Source organism: Genypterus blacodes, unplaced genomic scaffold (assembly GCF_046128005.1).
Source record: "Genypterus blacodes isolate CSIRO-AG114 ecotype Tasmania unplaced genomic scaffold, CSIRO-AGI_Gbla_v1 ptg000156l_1, whole genome shotgun sequence".
Classification (NCBI taxonomy): domain Eukaryota; kingdom Metazoa; phylum Chordata; class Actinopteri; order Ophidiiformes; family Ophidiidae; genus Genypterus; species Genypterus blacodes.
Window position 1 is genome coordinate 4,128,076 of NW_027466957.1, and position 16,609 is coordinate 4,144,684.

General features: G+C 42.4%; 1 protein-coding gene across 4 annotated transcripts in view; it reads left to right on the forward strand.

Moving 5' to 3' along the window:
• Positions 1 to 324: 324 nt before the first annotated feature.
• hspg2 (heparan sulfate proteoglycan 2) overlaps positions 325 to 16,609 on the forward strand; it is a 74,740-nt gene continuing 58,455 nt past the window's right edge. For all 4 annotated transcript variants that reach the window (XM_076166586.1, XM_076166588.1, XM_076166587.1 and 1 more), the window contains exon 1: positions 325 to 790. In XM_076166586.1, the coding sequence (XP_076022701.1) occupies positions 722 to 790 (69 nt within the window). In that variant the 5' untranslated portion in view covers positions 325 to 721. The remainder of the gene's footprint in view (positions 791 to 16,609) is intronic.

The following is a 16,609-nucleotide window of genomic DNA, read 5'->3' on the forward strand; positions in this document are numbered from 1 at the left end:
GTACTTGATCTTATTTATGAGCCCAATAAAAAACATTTTTTTTTTTTTTAGTAAAAGCTGAATATCAAATGAATAGCCCCAGCAGCAACGTTTATTGTAATACCTTGAAAGTGCTTAACACATTCGTTTACCCGGACCAAATCATGTGTAAACAAGCATGTGTTCACTATTTCGCGCCACATGTGCATTTTGACGCACTCGTGTGTGCTTTTAAAAGGATATCCCACTTCTAACTTTTACGCACGAGCTGCAACACACTCAGGCAGCGCGGTGGTGGTGTATGGGACTGTAACTTTGGTCTAGGTGGCGTCTCCCCACACTGGGATTAGCTGTCTTCTCTTTCAGCACTCCCTGAATTCCATTCCGCCTTTTACTCGGGACAGCGCTCCTCTCTCTCCCAGCGCAGGACTTCCCAGAGCCTGGCAGGACTGCACTAAGCCCACAAGTCCCAGTTTCGGAATCACAAAAAGAGAAGAAAAGCAAGTTTTGGAGTCGATATTTCACCTTCCTAAAACAAGCGCGAAGGGATCCCTTTTATTTATTTATTTTTTACCTGTTGATGAAGTCCCACCGGGAGCGGGACGCAGAGGAGCAGTTGGATTGGAAAGTCTGAACCGGGTGCAGACAACACAACACTCCAGTGACCAGGAGGAGTGAAGAGAAGGCGCTTGGCTTTTCCTTTTCCCCCAGCAGTGCAGCCAGTGTGCTGGGTTGTTGGAAAATGGGCTCTCCGGTCACTTCGATCCATGGACTTATCCTCACTTTGATACTCACATGCCAGCTGGTTACAGTAAGTCACTGCTTCCCATTAAACTTTATTATTTACTCATTCTTTCACCTGGACTTTTTCCAGTGGGAGTTTCGTATCATAAAACAGATGCACAAATCACATAAAAGGTAGAAATGCTTCCTATGTCCTATTAAAGGCAAAAAGCAAGTGATGTTGCTATTTATATTGCATAAATAGGGTCCGGGGGTGCATTGCTGCTAACATGCGGGACGGGCTGTGTAACAGATTCCAACCCACTCATTCATATCAGCTTGTACTATAAAGATGCTTTTAAAAGTAATATGACAAACTAGAACTTCCTGTTGAGTGTAGCGGGTCTAATTTTGTCCACAGAAACAAGCTATTCATAGTCTCGGTGGAGTCTTCACGTCCTAAACTGTCTCAAACTTAGTCAGGCATTAACTCTGAGTGCCATGGTTAGAACATTCTCTCTGACATTGTGTCAAATTTAAGCACAACTGGACAAATATACATTTATTATCGCTCTTATGTCGTCTTTTCGTGTGTGGCAAGTTGTGTAAACAGCCCTGTAAAAACCTTCCTATAAAAGGTTGAGGTTTATTTGCGTATAAAATCTCCCTTCAATGCCGTGCATCGACTCAAATCCTTCTCCTGAGTTCTGGCTGTGCACGACCGAGCAGATGCTTCTTCATTCTCTCTAAAACAAAAAGCTTTTATTGCCATCTTAGATATTACCTATGCACAAGGTATTTATTCTAGGATGTAGCGATGTCTTTACACTGCTATATCTGTAGTATGAATCATATGGAAGAGGACCATTGGTTTGGTACTGAGAATAGATACCCCCCCCCCCTTTCACACACACACACACACACACACACACACACCCTCTGGAAATCTCCTCTCTCACCTTTATGCCCTCTAATATACAGAGCTGTCATGGTTGAGGTATCTGTGACTCCTCTGTTATGATTTGATCTGAGGCGAAGCCTTTTGAAAGATGGGACATTCCTGCACAGGCCAGCAGACATAAATCTTTCACCTGCTGCATATACTTCAAGAGTGATATGCCTGCCTGATGTTTGAATAGGTATAGTCATATATAGATATACAGAGCAATTAATGAGTCAAAATAGTATGTACCAGTTTTGTATGTTTAGCATTTAATAGTAACATGCGATTGAGCACCAATCCATCCCGTCACAATCAATTTGAATCCGCTCATGCAGTTGAGACGTTACCTGCATTCACATAATCAAGTGCCCTCAGTATCATGGATCCACAAAAGCAATCCAGTCCATGGAGGGTCATCATCTGTTGCGTTCTGATACTGGAAGGTAATATGAGACAGCCTTCATGTTTTTACTCCAGCCCAACTACAACAATACCAACATAATTGAATTATCTGGAACTGCAACCATCTGTTTCTTGTCGATTCGATGTCGCACTACAGCAGGCTGTGGTGGGCCTGGCTGTGTCTTTGATTCAATTAAGCACACCTACTGGTGTTACTATGGGCCGTCCTGTTACTCAGCTGGAATGTCAGGGTCATGCGCATCAAATCAAACAGTCAAAGTCAATAAAATCTCTCCATGGGTAAGAACTCTCTGTCACAGTACAGTACCCTACATATGATCTTACTCATATTGGTCCATTTACAGAATAGTAATGTTTTTCCAATAGTACCTGTGATTAGACCCGATCCGACTCTTTGCTTGTGGTTTTCATTAGGCCACTTTACTTTCTGCTGTATGACATCAGACCAATTGTGAGCACTACTGCTGACAGTTTGGGCTCGGTGATCTCTCCCAGTATAGACTCCCACAAGTGTCCCTTGATTTCATTGGGGGTTGGAGTGGGATTGGGGGAAGGGTGGCCTGGATTCCTATGACTATATACTGTAGTTTGCAGGCAGTGCTCTAATGGCATACACTGTTCTCTTTCTCTCGTGATTGCAACCTAAAACCGTGCAATCCCCTGCTAAATATTATGCAATCGAAGTCTGAATTGATGATTTACTCCAGGTTCAGTAATGTTGTATTGAGTAAGCGAGGCAGTTGGTCTCTCTGTGTTGTGCTTAGCCATTTCAGACCGGGCTACCTGGTGTTTAATTCCCATTCAGAGTCGATGAGTACTCTAAGGAGTTGCAAAGCACAGCAGTGCAAACACTCACTCCATTCCACAGTTTGAACAGTAGGGAAGGCCTGCCCCCTCCAGACCCATTGAGATAATTGCTTGAAGACTGGGTTTGGTAAACATTGGATTGTTGAATTATAGCCCCGGGAGAGAGGACATCTTGCTTGAAGGGACAATGCTGAAGTGGCTCGCCCCTCCTCGAGCACACTGGCACATATGGAGTGCAGGCCGGCGGGCTGGCATTTGTTGACTCTGCAGTGATGTGTGACTGGGGCCAGTATAGAGGTCAGAGAGGTGAGGACTCTGAACCTGACTTGGTTTCACAGTTCAGCAGGGCTTCCTCCTGATTTATTCATGGAGAAAATTGGAGAGATTTAGAGAGTCCACAGAGAGTAATTACATCATGCAGCATTACCGCATGATGTCTCATAGTTCATCAAAAAATGTTCAGTGTGTCAAATATAGACCAAAGGCTCAGAAACGCTAGATGATGAAAATATTCCTTAATCATTTGTGACTTTGCATGCAAGCTGCAAGGTTTTTGCCAAGTAGCCATGATTCCAGATACTAGAGACAAACTAATGTTTAAAACAATATTTTATGTATTTCTTCTACCCTCTAGGCAACCATTGGCTTCCATTCGTTGAAGTGCTGTATAATAATAAACTTGAAGACTAATTAATACTAATTCATGCCAGTGGACTTGTTTGGTCTTGAGCATGTCTGGAGAGGTGAACTGATGGAGCCTCTCGCGTGAGCCGAGAAATGCATTCAAGACCATACAAGAAGTCCAGTTGCCTTTGAGTCGGTTCAGATAAGACGAGCAGAGACTTGAAATTGTTCAAATTGATCACAGCTGACAGCAAAATTAGAACGCAACCGGATCTTTGAAGTGATAATTCACGCCGCATCTGTCGTTTGAATAGTTCAGAACAGATGCTTTGGTCATTGGCTGTGTATTTCAGCCGTTTTCGTGGCAGAACTAAACACAATAATATATTAATCTACTTCTCCTGTATCAATTTCTCTTTCTGAAAGCCCTTCTGGATGTTATGGGTTTAGGAATATGATTGTTTAATACTTTCTGGGCACACAGATTTCAGATACTAAAGGTCTTCTGGCCAAACAAGGTGACCAATGTTGACCCAGAATGGCCATTGTGTGGCTAAAGATTAGATGGGGACACGTTCCAACATTACGTTACTGTAGGGACAAAAAGGATACGTAAACAATTAACCCTTCACAGCTGACTTCCAAGCTTATATGATGGTGTAAGTATCACTTCCATGTGTATGTTTTGGGAAATGTAGGCTCTTTTCTTATTTTCCTGGTACTTAAGACAAAAGTGGGTAATTGCACGTTAGGAATTAGACCAATTGTATTGGTGTGTTATCCCGAGAACACCACCCAATCTTCGCACGCCGATACACCAGCATAATCACACAATGCGGCGTGCTCTGTGGTTACGGCATTGCTCTGCTTTCGTGTACAGCATCGCATCGCTATCGGACAGAAGAGCCGACTCCAAACACAGCTGCACCTCAGCTGGTACAGTCGCAGCAGTGTGCATGTGCTGACATGAGCGCACATACCCTCAGTGCCGCCTGTTGTAACTAGAGACCCAGTCTTTCCATTCACACCTCTTCATGCCTTTACCTATTAGCCTCCTGAAATTGCATGTGGATGAATTCTATATCATCATAAGAAACCTCTGTCCAAGAATGTGTAGCATTATTTAGTTTTAACTCCAAAGTGTAATGCGGAAGAAAAAGAAACTTTAAGCGCATAGCCTTCCAGAGGTTATAGTTCAACAATCCTCTCCGAACTGTTATTTCTACTTTGATATTTAAATCGGACACTTTGAAAGGTTTCTGGACAATGATTCTTAACTGTTATGGTTAGTGTGGCGTTGAAACAGGGTGTTGTAGGGGTTAAAGATGCTTTCAAGCTCCATTACATTCAATAGAAGCCCTCTTGTAGTTTCTATGCGAGATACTCAATACGAAAGCAAAGTTTGCATTGCAAGAATAATCATAATTAGCTGTCAATGAATTATATGATGTATTTTGCAAAATGTGTCATTATTGGCATTCAGCATTTGACAAATGTTCTTATTGTGGTCACACTGTCAAACAAAAACTGCCCCCTGACTCATTCGGCTTAAGTTAAACATCCCTTAAGTGTGTATGTATATATAAATGACTTCTCGTTCCTGTGTCATGGAGCTACAGGTGCAATAAACCCAGTTGAGTTCATTGTGAGGTCACAGGACGACTTGTGGACACGTCGTCACTGCCGCCAAGTAATGGAAAACTGTCAGAATGTCCCATTTGTTGTCCCTCACCACGTTCGAGAGCGGAGCGTCAGACTTGTTCCACTGTCATAAAAACTATAAAGTATGATTTATTCAGTACAGAAAACCCAGGGCAAGCTTCTGCGTCTTCTTGTTTCTTGTTCTTCTGGAATTTCCTCGTCATTTAGTTTGAAGTATTGGAGCGAAAGCAGGTCTTTAATTAGATGCACTCGCATGCCGATGGTCATTTCTACTGCGCTGGAAATGTTAAGCTTTAAATCTAACGTGAGTCACTCAACTTTATAAAAAGAACAAAAGACTGTAAAAAACTATGACGGACTGACTGCTTTCCCTGTCTTATTAAAGAGTAATTGAAATGCAACGTTAACTGTATTGCAGGATCCCTTTGAAGGGGCTCTTTCAACGTCGGTGTCCTATTGAATCTGCCATTGTCTTTGCAAGTGGCACTGACATGAACTCACTTGGGTGTCCTGCTTTTTGCTCAGGGGAACTGCTGCATTGTCTTGATGGTCCCTCCCAACTTCCACAGCTTCTCTGATGGGGGTTGCTGCCCTTTTCACCAGAGGCTTTTATGAGTGTTGCAAACTGATGCTTTCCAGGACACTTAAGTTTTCCTAAGGAATGCCATTATTCTCTTTTCTCCCATTGTGTTTGAATCTTACATCTTGCGAGATGTTTCTAAAAAAAACAAATATCCCACCCTGGTGTCTTATCAAAGCTGATGATTTTCACTCCCGGAGTAAACTCACGAGCCGTGCCTCCACTTCCTCTTACTGTACGACAAGTCTCTACCTGTGGTGGAAGACACAAGCTCCCGTATTTGCAAGGCTTTATCGTAACCTTAAGAAGATGCAGATTCACGTAAGCTGTCGTTAAACCCTTAATGTTCACAGAGGGAGACGGGCAACAGGAATTCTCCTGCCTTCAGGGTGTAATGGCTGAGGGAAAAGTAAACAGAGGACAACTTTTCATTTCTATTTAATTCACAGGTCTTTTTGTTTGCAGCCACACAAGTCTGCAGAGGCTATCTTCATCTGAGTTCACAAATTAAAGGATTTGTGTGTCTTTGTATAGTGCATTTAGTGAACTGCACCTTATTTAAAAAACGTGACGTGTTCATAAAAGGATGTTCAACCAGTATGATAAAGCTTTAAAACCCTTTTATTCCAAAGATTGTGTTTTGATTGCAATCTTTCTATTTTTCATTTCTTTCTTTTCTAACCCAAATGGAACACTATCACTTTAAATTAATTAATAATTAATATATAATATATACAATAGTTGACATAAGAGATACGATGTATAGCCACAGGCACCGATGCCAAAAGAAATCCTTTGAAGCGTCTTATAAAATGGAGTCTCTGATTGCTTTGCCCTTCTTATGGAGGTTTTTAGCTCTCATGTCGGTGTCCTAGGGGCCCTCACTTGTGCCCCTCGCTGAGAGGCTGCAGAGGCCCCCAGGAGAGCCTGCAGATAACCCCCCCCCCCCCTCTGTGAGAACTGCACCGGTCTGGTCTGTGTTAGCGTGTCAGCAGCTGTCCCGTGAGACATAACAACTCATTCTCTTTGTTATACACACAGACAGACACAAACAGGCACCTCTTGGTCCTCATAGGAATTTTGTTCTCTCTCTGCCTGTCTCCGTTGTACGCACTCTCTCCTGCACCTTCTGCTTTTGATGGAACCCTTTAAAGTGTAGATGGTAAACCAATGAATAGTCCTAATTTGTTTCTTCCCCTGTGTCAGCGACAGTATGAGGCGATTCAGGTGGTGAGACATATTTAGATTTGGCAGCAAATAGGTATGTGGTTAAGCGTTTACCGGTGGTGGTCCATTGTTTTGGTGCAATGGCTTGTGATGGTCTACAACGTTTGAGCTTTGCTGAGTCACCATCCTGTTGGGGAAATGAAACCTGGAATTATCCGCAGGACAAGAGGACCCCACCACCCCCAAGGCAAAGTTTACTCAGGGTTTCCTGTGTGCACCTCAGATGTCCTGTGCTATATATGCTGAAAGAAATAACCCAACCGTATTTGTTGTTTTTCCAACACCCCCACCCCTCTCTCTGTTCTACTCAAAATCTATAGTCTCTCTGAAGTGTGTTTCCATTTCAAAAATCCCCCCCAAATCTTCTGCCATGCCAATTTTCCTCTCAGGTATTCATATCTCCAGTAACATCTTCAGCCTTTCTTTCATGCTGAGTAAATACAAAGGGGTATTTATGGCAGGGATTTATTTCTTGTGCAGTGAGACCCTGCAGTTTTCACAAGTTTTTATAACTTGGCAAGCAACATGCTGGGACTAGAGATTAATGAATTCCTCTGAGTGTTGTGCTAAAACTATGCCAAAGTACAAGCCTCTCTTGTTTGTTTGCAATATAAAAATATTTCCATATTCAGTTTTGAAGGAGGAGAGATGCTTGGTGGGAAATATTTACCCTTCAGGTTTGCTATTGTTGCTACTGTTGAAGATGCACTGAAAGTTACATTCATGTCTGGAGCCGAACTGTATGGGAAGAAACTCTTAAATTCAGAAAAGCATTTTAATGATAATAAAAAATGATCACTGACAAGTAACAAATCTCAGTGACTTCTAGAGATTTGCACTCTCAAGAACAAAAGGGCTGAATGTGCCTTTTGTATTTTGTCACACATTTCTACAGTGCTTGCAGCTTAGAAGGTACAATTAGGTACCAGTAAGAAGTTTCATGAAGGCAGGAAATGTACATGTAATAGTGCAACGATGAGCAATATAGTCCTTGTGTCTGCTCCCCAGAGAGCTCAAGCCTCTGAAGAGAGACCTTGTATGCAGCATTTAAAGTTATACCTGAAGAATCATGTCTTGTTGTTTGGTATTTCTGCTAGTTCTATCCAATGATGTGTGTGATGAATGTGTCAGCAGGAGCGGTACATTACACAGATGTGTGTAAGGAGGCCCAGGAGAAGCTGTAGGGATGAAAATCAAACCGTTGATAAGACAGGAATGTGCACCTTTTTTAGAGTTTGAGCTTTTCACAAGATGCATTCCGGCCTTAAATCTTTTTTTAAATGCCTTTTGTCAAATGCGATGTTCTAGAATCACTGTCATGGAGACACTGAGTGAGAGAGTCTTTGCAGCTAATTCCAATGAAATGTAGACTTCACATCTTAACCATCACACTGATGGTTGACGTGATGGTTGATTATCAACCATCATGTTCTCACAGGTCTACCCAGTACCTGCCAGGCCTATTGAAACTGATGGTTGGCTTTGCAACACTGCGGCGAGCGGAATTTCCCTGGTTTTAGACGAAAGCGGCGGTATACAATTTTCCTTCCACCTAAACCAACTGCTGGCCTCCCGTCTCAGACACAATGGTAAATGGACGTTTACTCTTGATGTTTTGATAAGTTTTTGCACAAATTTCCCTTTAAGTCCAGCCGGGATCACTGAAATTAAGAGGAAGCTTGCAATCTCAGTGTAAAGCTGCGGTTCGCAGTCATTGGCCGGCCCACCAACAATGCCTGTGCCTCACATTGCTTAAGGCTGTTATGTGAGCAGCAGCTGTTGATCATTTGCAGATTTTTTGTAATCAACATGCAACAGTTGTGGTATTTGATTAGATTACATTCCAATCCTAAATTTGTCTCTCATTACTCGTCTTGATCATCCTCTGGTGAGACACTGTACATGTACTGGATTCGGTTCAATGTAAATGACAGATCTTTACTCTTCGTGATGTTCTTTCTGCACCCATTAGATAGAGTGAAGGTCTCACTTTTATGGTGATATTCACCTCCAGCCAAGTCAGTCAATATTGCTTTAAAGGGGCTAATTAAACTGCCCCCTCCCCTGCACTGAGGGTCTGTGTGATTTATGTGAACTGCGAGTGCCTAGAGGAGGCTCTTTCAGCTGTGCCAAGATGAAGAGGCCCTGTCCTCCCTACAGGCTCCACCTGCCGAGGCTCCATTATGACCCTGCCATGGGTACAAGGGGTGGAGATGTGAGCGCACCAGGCTCGAATTTGGCACGAGAAACAGACTGCAATCACATTCTCTGGCATACACACAAGTCTTCCCTGTGGGCAAATGGATGACTTCAGTCTGTTGTTTCATCAGGATTTTCCTAGTCCAGGAATAATGGAAAACGAGATTTAGGGGAGATAATAGAAAAACTACAACAGCACTGTTTATACGTGCCTATTTTTCAGAAAGAGCCGGCCAGACAGGCAGAGATTATAGTCTGATCAGTGCATGGTGCTCATGCCTGACTGCTCCTGCCCAGGGGTGGAACAGGGGTGACTTTCCTGCTTTATATCTGAATGACAGTTAGAAAGTAAAAGGCTATTACAAAAGTAGTAAGCAGAGACATGATCATAAGTTGATTGTAGTGGCATTGCAAGGATGATAGCATTGATTTAAAATATCATGTTATTTTATGTTACAAATGGATTTCTATGGCGATTGCCTACTTTCTACAAGGGTGCCTGACACCAGCCACACCCACTGAAGCTTCCTTTGCTTGTGCTTTGCTGTCATCCAGCCCCCTGGGCAGGAATACTTGGAATAAATCTAAAGAGAGAGTGTTGGCTAAAACTTAAAGAAACAGAAGAAAAGAAAACACGACACATGACATATTTATTTAATTATAACATTATTAAACTTATTGAAAGGATTGCTGCAGTTATGTTATCGCACATAGGCTGACTGAGTAAGTTTTACAGCAAGAAAGTGAGTGAAGAAGAAGTGATGTCATATGACTGGTGAAAGCTGAACCTTATATTGTCCTTTTTCAGCTCTTTTTTTCCCTTGAAAGGTCATGAACTGGCTTGTGCTGGCTTGTCCATTAGCAGTGATGAGTCACACATAGAGCAGACTGCATAGAGTTTCACTGCCTTCTCATACCTGCCTGGCTCACTTCACTGATTAACCACCGGAGCTCCGTGCATTTTCACACGGACACACAGGGCCCCCCGCCTGTAATTACCTCTTATTATAGTAGGAAATGGATCCCTCACATCTGCTTCCAATGAATGGGCAGGTTAGCCCTCCTGCTTTCTTGTATTATTGCGTAAACCCCTGGCAAACAGATGTCTTTGTAGGTGCGAGCACACCTTCAAATTAGGGCCTGTTGTTGAATTATGAGGACAGGTGAAATTCGTCTGTCAACTGCGGAGAGGAAGATACTCCCAGACGTTGTTTATGGTTGTAAGGTTCCAGCCCACAGGTTTGTTGTTTATTGACACAATGCCAAATGCATCCTCTCCAATCTCTGTATAATGTAAAGAAGGTGATTTTCATTCATTTTTATAGGGCCATTTTCAGCATCGCCTGCATTTCACACAGCAATCTTTTCGTAGTTTATGTCAATTCACGGACATCCAGTATTTTCCACACCGCACAGGGACACTTCATCAATTCCAATGATTCTCTGTACAGTTTAAAATTAGGTTCGAGTTGCTAAAACCTGCAAACCTTGGACACTAGTAAAAGTTAATAATGCTGAAAGCCATAAACGTGTCGAGCCCTTTCCATGTAGTCACGGCCCTCAATTCTGTGTGTACTCAGCAACATTTGTGTGCAATAGGAATGTTGACCATATGGACACTGGCTATTGGGGTGAAAATTACAATTTGGTTTTTGGTGTGATGGATGATAGTGTCTCATCGCTTGGAGTTGCAGAATTGCTGCAAGCGTAAAAAAATCAATGTAATTTTGGTCGGGGCCCAATAAACGTAGAGTAAATTTATCATACAATATATGTTATGATCAATATTGATGGTGGATAAGGGTTAAACGTCAGGGTTTAAGGGCTCCTGTTAAATCGTCCCGCTCTTTTCAGGTTTAATGCCCTCTTTTATGTCCTGCTCCTGGCTAATTGTAATGAGTGTTTTACACACCACAGGAGCGTGATTGTTAAAAGCTCATTTACAGCGCCTGTGCATGCAAGGTAAATGTCTGCAATGACCGGCCTCAATAAAGGTTTGTGGCTCCAATTACCCAATGGCTGGATTATTACTCATTAATTCAGGCATTACTGCAGCACAATGTTATGGGATCTTTCAATGTCCGTCACAAAATTCCATTATAACAAAGGGCGTGGGACATTGTTACATGAATGATGGGACGGATTTTAAACATCTCCCCTGTTTTATGTTATGTTAAGGTAGCTCACCAAATAACTGGTACGGAGGCCTCGGGCAGGAGTAGTAGTCAATAGTCTTAATGTGAATAGGTGATATAAAGAGCGCCGTTCTTGAATAAGCTTACTTGTGGAGGAAGGATTATCCGATTATAAGCTGTCAGTAAATGTAGCTGAGATCAATTCATCATGATTCAGTCTGTTTATGTCTGCAGTGAGTGTTTTGTTTGCGTGAGGGTATTGTTCTGTGCCGAACGTGCAGTTTATTTTGGGATTATCTCAGAGAGGAAGGGTAAATTCAGTCAGTGAAGGAAGTGTTTAATTCAGCTCAGGGATTTTATCTGACTCTGAAAGCGAAGCATCCATTAGGCGTGGCTTTACGAGGGGGAATTCCTTCCTCCACTCGCCAAGAAAAGGGGATGGGAGCTACAGTGATTTTAAAATTCTACTTTATCACTCTTACTCATCCATATATGAGAGTAGACTTGTTGTGTTTTACCTGTTGCGTTCGGGAGCTTTGACTCAGTGTGAGTAGCATTTAAACCAGGTGTGTGTATGTGTGTGTGACATTTAGAGATTTTACGATAAAGGTTAATTATCTTTTGGAATCAACCTATGCATCATGACCTCTGAAACCACATCACAACCTGACTTTCAGTCTGTTAGCCTGGTGAGTGATCCCTCCAGGGAAACAGTCTAGACAGGAAGATTCCCAGTCTTTGTGAGTTATTATCTGGGTTATTGTGCTTAGTAACTAAATACACATTGTAATAGGTTGGAAACACGACTCATATTGAAATGTTTGATCTTTGTTAGCAGTGCGGAAAAAAAAACAGTCTAATGTAAAGAGATAACTTAAACATAAACTGAGACTTGGCTGATGTATTTGAATTCTCAAACATGTTTTGCTTTGTATTGTAAGATACTCAACAAGAGGGAAGTCTACTAAAATAGTGAATGATACAGACAAGTCCAAGGAGTCTCCTTGGGCTCTCGCAGATTTTCTTGTTGACCTTGGACAAACATAATGAGTGGACTACGTTTTATCTCTCATCCAACAGCGTTTCCCCCGGCCCTCGTTCATACTCATATCTTTATCCTGCACTCTCTCAGTTTGCTTATCCAAAGTCTGCTCTGAGTGGGGCTTGGATTTCCATACTTGTTTCTAAAGTTGGGGCCGCCGCAGCCGTATAATGAACTTCTTGTGCAAGTGTTTTACTGTTGAAACAACAGCTGCCAAAGCTTGTTAAAGGTTAATATTTCGCATAATTCCCGACCATACACAAGTGAATGGCTGTCTCCTTGACATATAGAGATGAAATCAGAATGCACCTTTATAGGCTTATAAAGATCTGTGATGTCATGGTTTCTGAGTAGTACAGGTGAATAATTGTATTTATGGGTTGGCGTTCAAATCTGACCTTCATATCACTGGGATTCCACAGTTAGTTCTACCTGAACCATCTTCCAGAGGAGATAATCCAATCCTTCACAATTGTTCACCTCCTTGATCCTTTGTCAGGGTGTGACCAAAAGGACTCTAAATTCTGGGGTTTAAAAGGGACAATGGAGATTTTGAGAGCCAATCCCAAAGCAGGAATATCATGGAGACAAAGTGGGCACCTGATCCCTCTCACATGTTGAACCCAATAATTGGTTTGAGGAATGTTCACTTTTCCCTGCTTTAGGGTATCCTCAAAGAGCCAGTGCTCACTGGCTTTTGGGAGGGTGGTTAAGTTTTGCCTTGATCCTTGGATTGGGGGAAATAAATTACTTCCTTCACTTAGCACAGACGAAAACCTTGAGGGAAAGTCCCTTGTTAGGCCGAAGCTTAAGGTTACGTCTTCCCTGCTCGTGTGTGGGTGGATGTGCTTCAAAACTTCATGCCTATTTTTGGTCATTAAATCTGGAGGCTGTCAAAAAAAAAAGTGAAGTCGCTGTTGGAGAAGATAGGGACAAAAAGGAAATTCATGATGAAAAGAAAACTAGGACAACTTTCAGACACTATATATGATCATATACTATCAGAATCCCTATAGGCTCCGAGGAACACATCATTTTGTTCTAAATGCAACTGCTGTCTTAGTGAGATCTTAGAAGGCTGTGCCAGTCTGCAGAGTTAGAGTTGGCTGTGGCACCACCACTAAGAACATTTTCTGAGGCATGGCTTTCTTCACTGTTTATTGATTCTTGTCCAGCTCCGACCTCAAACAGGGAGGTGAGAGAATTGCCAAGCACAGCAGCAGCAGACAGCCTCTCTGACGGTGGCTCTGGAAACTGTGTAGGGTTCTACATTGGGGAAACAAAGGCATCTTTGAAAATGTCAGCCATATTATTATTGGTTCCTACACAGAAGTAAATGCAGGTATGACGCATTGTAAATGTAGAAGTGTTGAGTTGGTCAGTGCAGCTTATGGCGGTAAAACAGTGGTGAACATATGACTTTTCCTGATTTCTCTGATTCCTCAAATTCCACAAATGCCTAGAAACCTTGAGCCTTCTCTTTGCTGTTACCCCCTAGTGTGTTCTGCACCCACTCCGTCTGCAGGGCCTCTGTAGGAGGGTGTAATAACACCTGCAGCTACGCAACTCATGTGATATTTTTATCTCCCCCTGGAATTCCACCTCTGTATTCCCGTAGCGCTCCTGGTCTTGACATACATTTGAGATGAGAGGCACCTGCCTCACTGCATTTCATTTCACTTCATCTTCACTGACCTATATAAACTCTACTCACATGTGTGTGCGTTTGTTGACATGCATACCGGTACTTTCCCATAATCAAGCTAAGAACTTCTCTCATCAAATTCCTCAAAAGGAAAGAAGAGCAACATTTTGTGACAGATTGTGTGAAAATGGCATCCAGGCACCGAGCAGCTGTTGGATTGGTGAGACACATCGTCATTGCCAGTTCTTCCAGCAGACATGGGCACAATGTTCTGCCTAGCAGTGTTTAAAAAAAAAATCAAAGCACAGAAGATTCAGGAAACATGCCAACAAATGAGACTGAAATGGTGCATTAATGGGTTTGTTCTGATTACTGCTGCATTAGTTTACGGCAATTCTTCTGTTGAAGCTTAATGTGTGTAATGTGGAAAACAGCTGAGGGCATTTAGAATGGTGTTTTTGGTAATGACTCATCACTGTGACTAGTTTAAATGAGGGTTCAGCAGTAGTGCTTTCCCATGTTTGCTGAATACATTAATCATATTGGTCCAGAAGATGGGAGCCAGAGATGCCGGAGTTAACTCAGTAGAGGCTCTGAGCTATGATCTGCATGAGACCATTACAGGAAAATGTGACCGGTTTGGGTTTAGGAACCTGTGGGTCATTTGGTAAGATTTTATTCATACCTTTTGTCTGTACTGTGACCAGGCCAAAATGTAGAATTTACAGCAATCCCTTTTTCACAGAGAATAAAGAGCGGTTGCATCATCAGCCTCTGAGACAAAGTATGACAGGTATGCTTGAGTAAATCGACTACATTTCCACATCTTGCCTCAATATAAGATAAGGATAAGAAAGATTTAATGTGCCTTAATGCCTTAATGGGTCTTTGCTGTTATGAAAGCTTTCCTCTTTATAAATCATCATCGCCGTGGGATGTGAGGCTGTTCATAGTTTTATCTGCTGTAGAAGGTTGGTATGTTTGGAGTTGGTTGATGTGGAGGCTAAACAGAACCATTGTTACTACACACGATCTGCACACACGTCAGAGTCAAGAGATGATGTCTTTGCCTGAAGACAAAAATGATCCCATCTTTATTTCAGAGGTATCAGGTGAATTTCCAGATCACAGCACACATTGTAAAAAGCTCGGTAGGATGAAAATACTTGTTTATCTGGAAAGTTGGAATTGATATTAAAGATGAAAGAACTAACTTTTTGCTTCTCTGTGTGGGTTGTGATGAAAGCTGACCTTTTCCTGTTGCCCATGGATATGTACTTGTCTGTGAGTAAGACCAGGGAAGATCAGATTGCTCTTATTCTGCTCTGTTGTCTACTCCCACAGTTGGCTTTCCCATGGTGTACAGGTTAGCAAAAAACAGCTGTCAGGTAATTTCCAGTAGGGAGGATGGAGGAGACTCGTGACAGGCAGGGTTAACCTCTGAATACTTTCTCTGCTTCCTCCCAATCCCACAGATCTTCATTTTGATGGTTTTGTCAACATCGTGCTGCAGTCTCTTGTTTACCCTGCAGTGCAGAACACCTTGAGAATAGTAGAGCCTCCTTTTCTGCCTCAACCTTATAATGTTTGTAATGGCATATACAGCAGAGAAAGCATATTTTTGTTCCCACAGCCCAGCGCTTCAGTGAACTTTATTTTTTAAGGCTTGGCAGAGCTAACAGAGAGTATTATTGAAGAAGTTGCGGAGGGAAAAAAAAAAGGAGGAAGACTTTGATGTGCAGATGGCGTCCAACAAAGAGTTCTGCTCAGTTAACAGCAGGTTTTGTTGTGATGTGCTAAGTGCATCTCCGGTTACCAAACAAAGCCTGCTCAAAACTCACGTTTGAGATGCTCAACGTGTTTTTCAAACTGCTTCACGTTCCAGAAGCCTCGCCATGGTACTCCGCCAAATCCCAGTTAATTATGAGATCGCCATCCCGAATAGCATGACCTTGGGAACTGGTGGAAAGTGGCTTTACCCACATGAAACGACTCCCTCCCCGTCAGTAGGCCTACAGGGCATTCTGTTCCAGACCCCAGAGGCTGTTCTCCGTCTGAGACATTCACATGAAGTCATCTCATGTATAATTTATTACTAGAGATTCCGAAAATATTCACTTCTGCACCCCAGTAGAAATCACACAGTATTGCATATGGCTCTTTCAATAAAAATCCAATTTGTTCCAGAATGGGATTGCACAAGCTGTGTACTTGGGAATGATTTGCTCTACTTAGCTTAGCTTTCCCACACGGAGGAACCATGAAGAAATTCAGTATGATATGTGGGGGTGGTTTGGGGGTCGACAGACTGAGCTGCTTTCTGGCCTGTGATTGTTAGGACAATGTGTGTGTGGCCAAGTCAACAGGTGTCAGATTAGTTGGTCCTGAGGCGAGAATGAGAGGAAGAGTGGTGGGTAAATATAATAACACTTCTGCTGCCACCACCAGTGTGAAGAGACCAGAGCTCATATGCAGCCATCACACAGCTGCTGCTACTCTTTTCTAACTGGTTCACAAACCTTTTAAATCAAACAAGCGGCATAATTATCAGTAGCAGGCTGCGTTGTATGCAGATTTTAGCCTTTTTTGTCTTCCTAAGTTCGGTGTTAATACATTCATA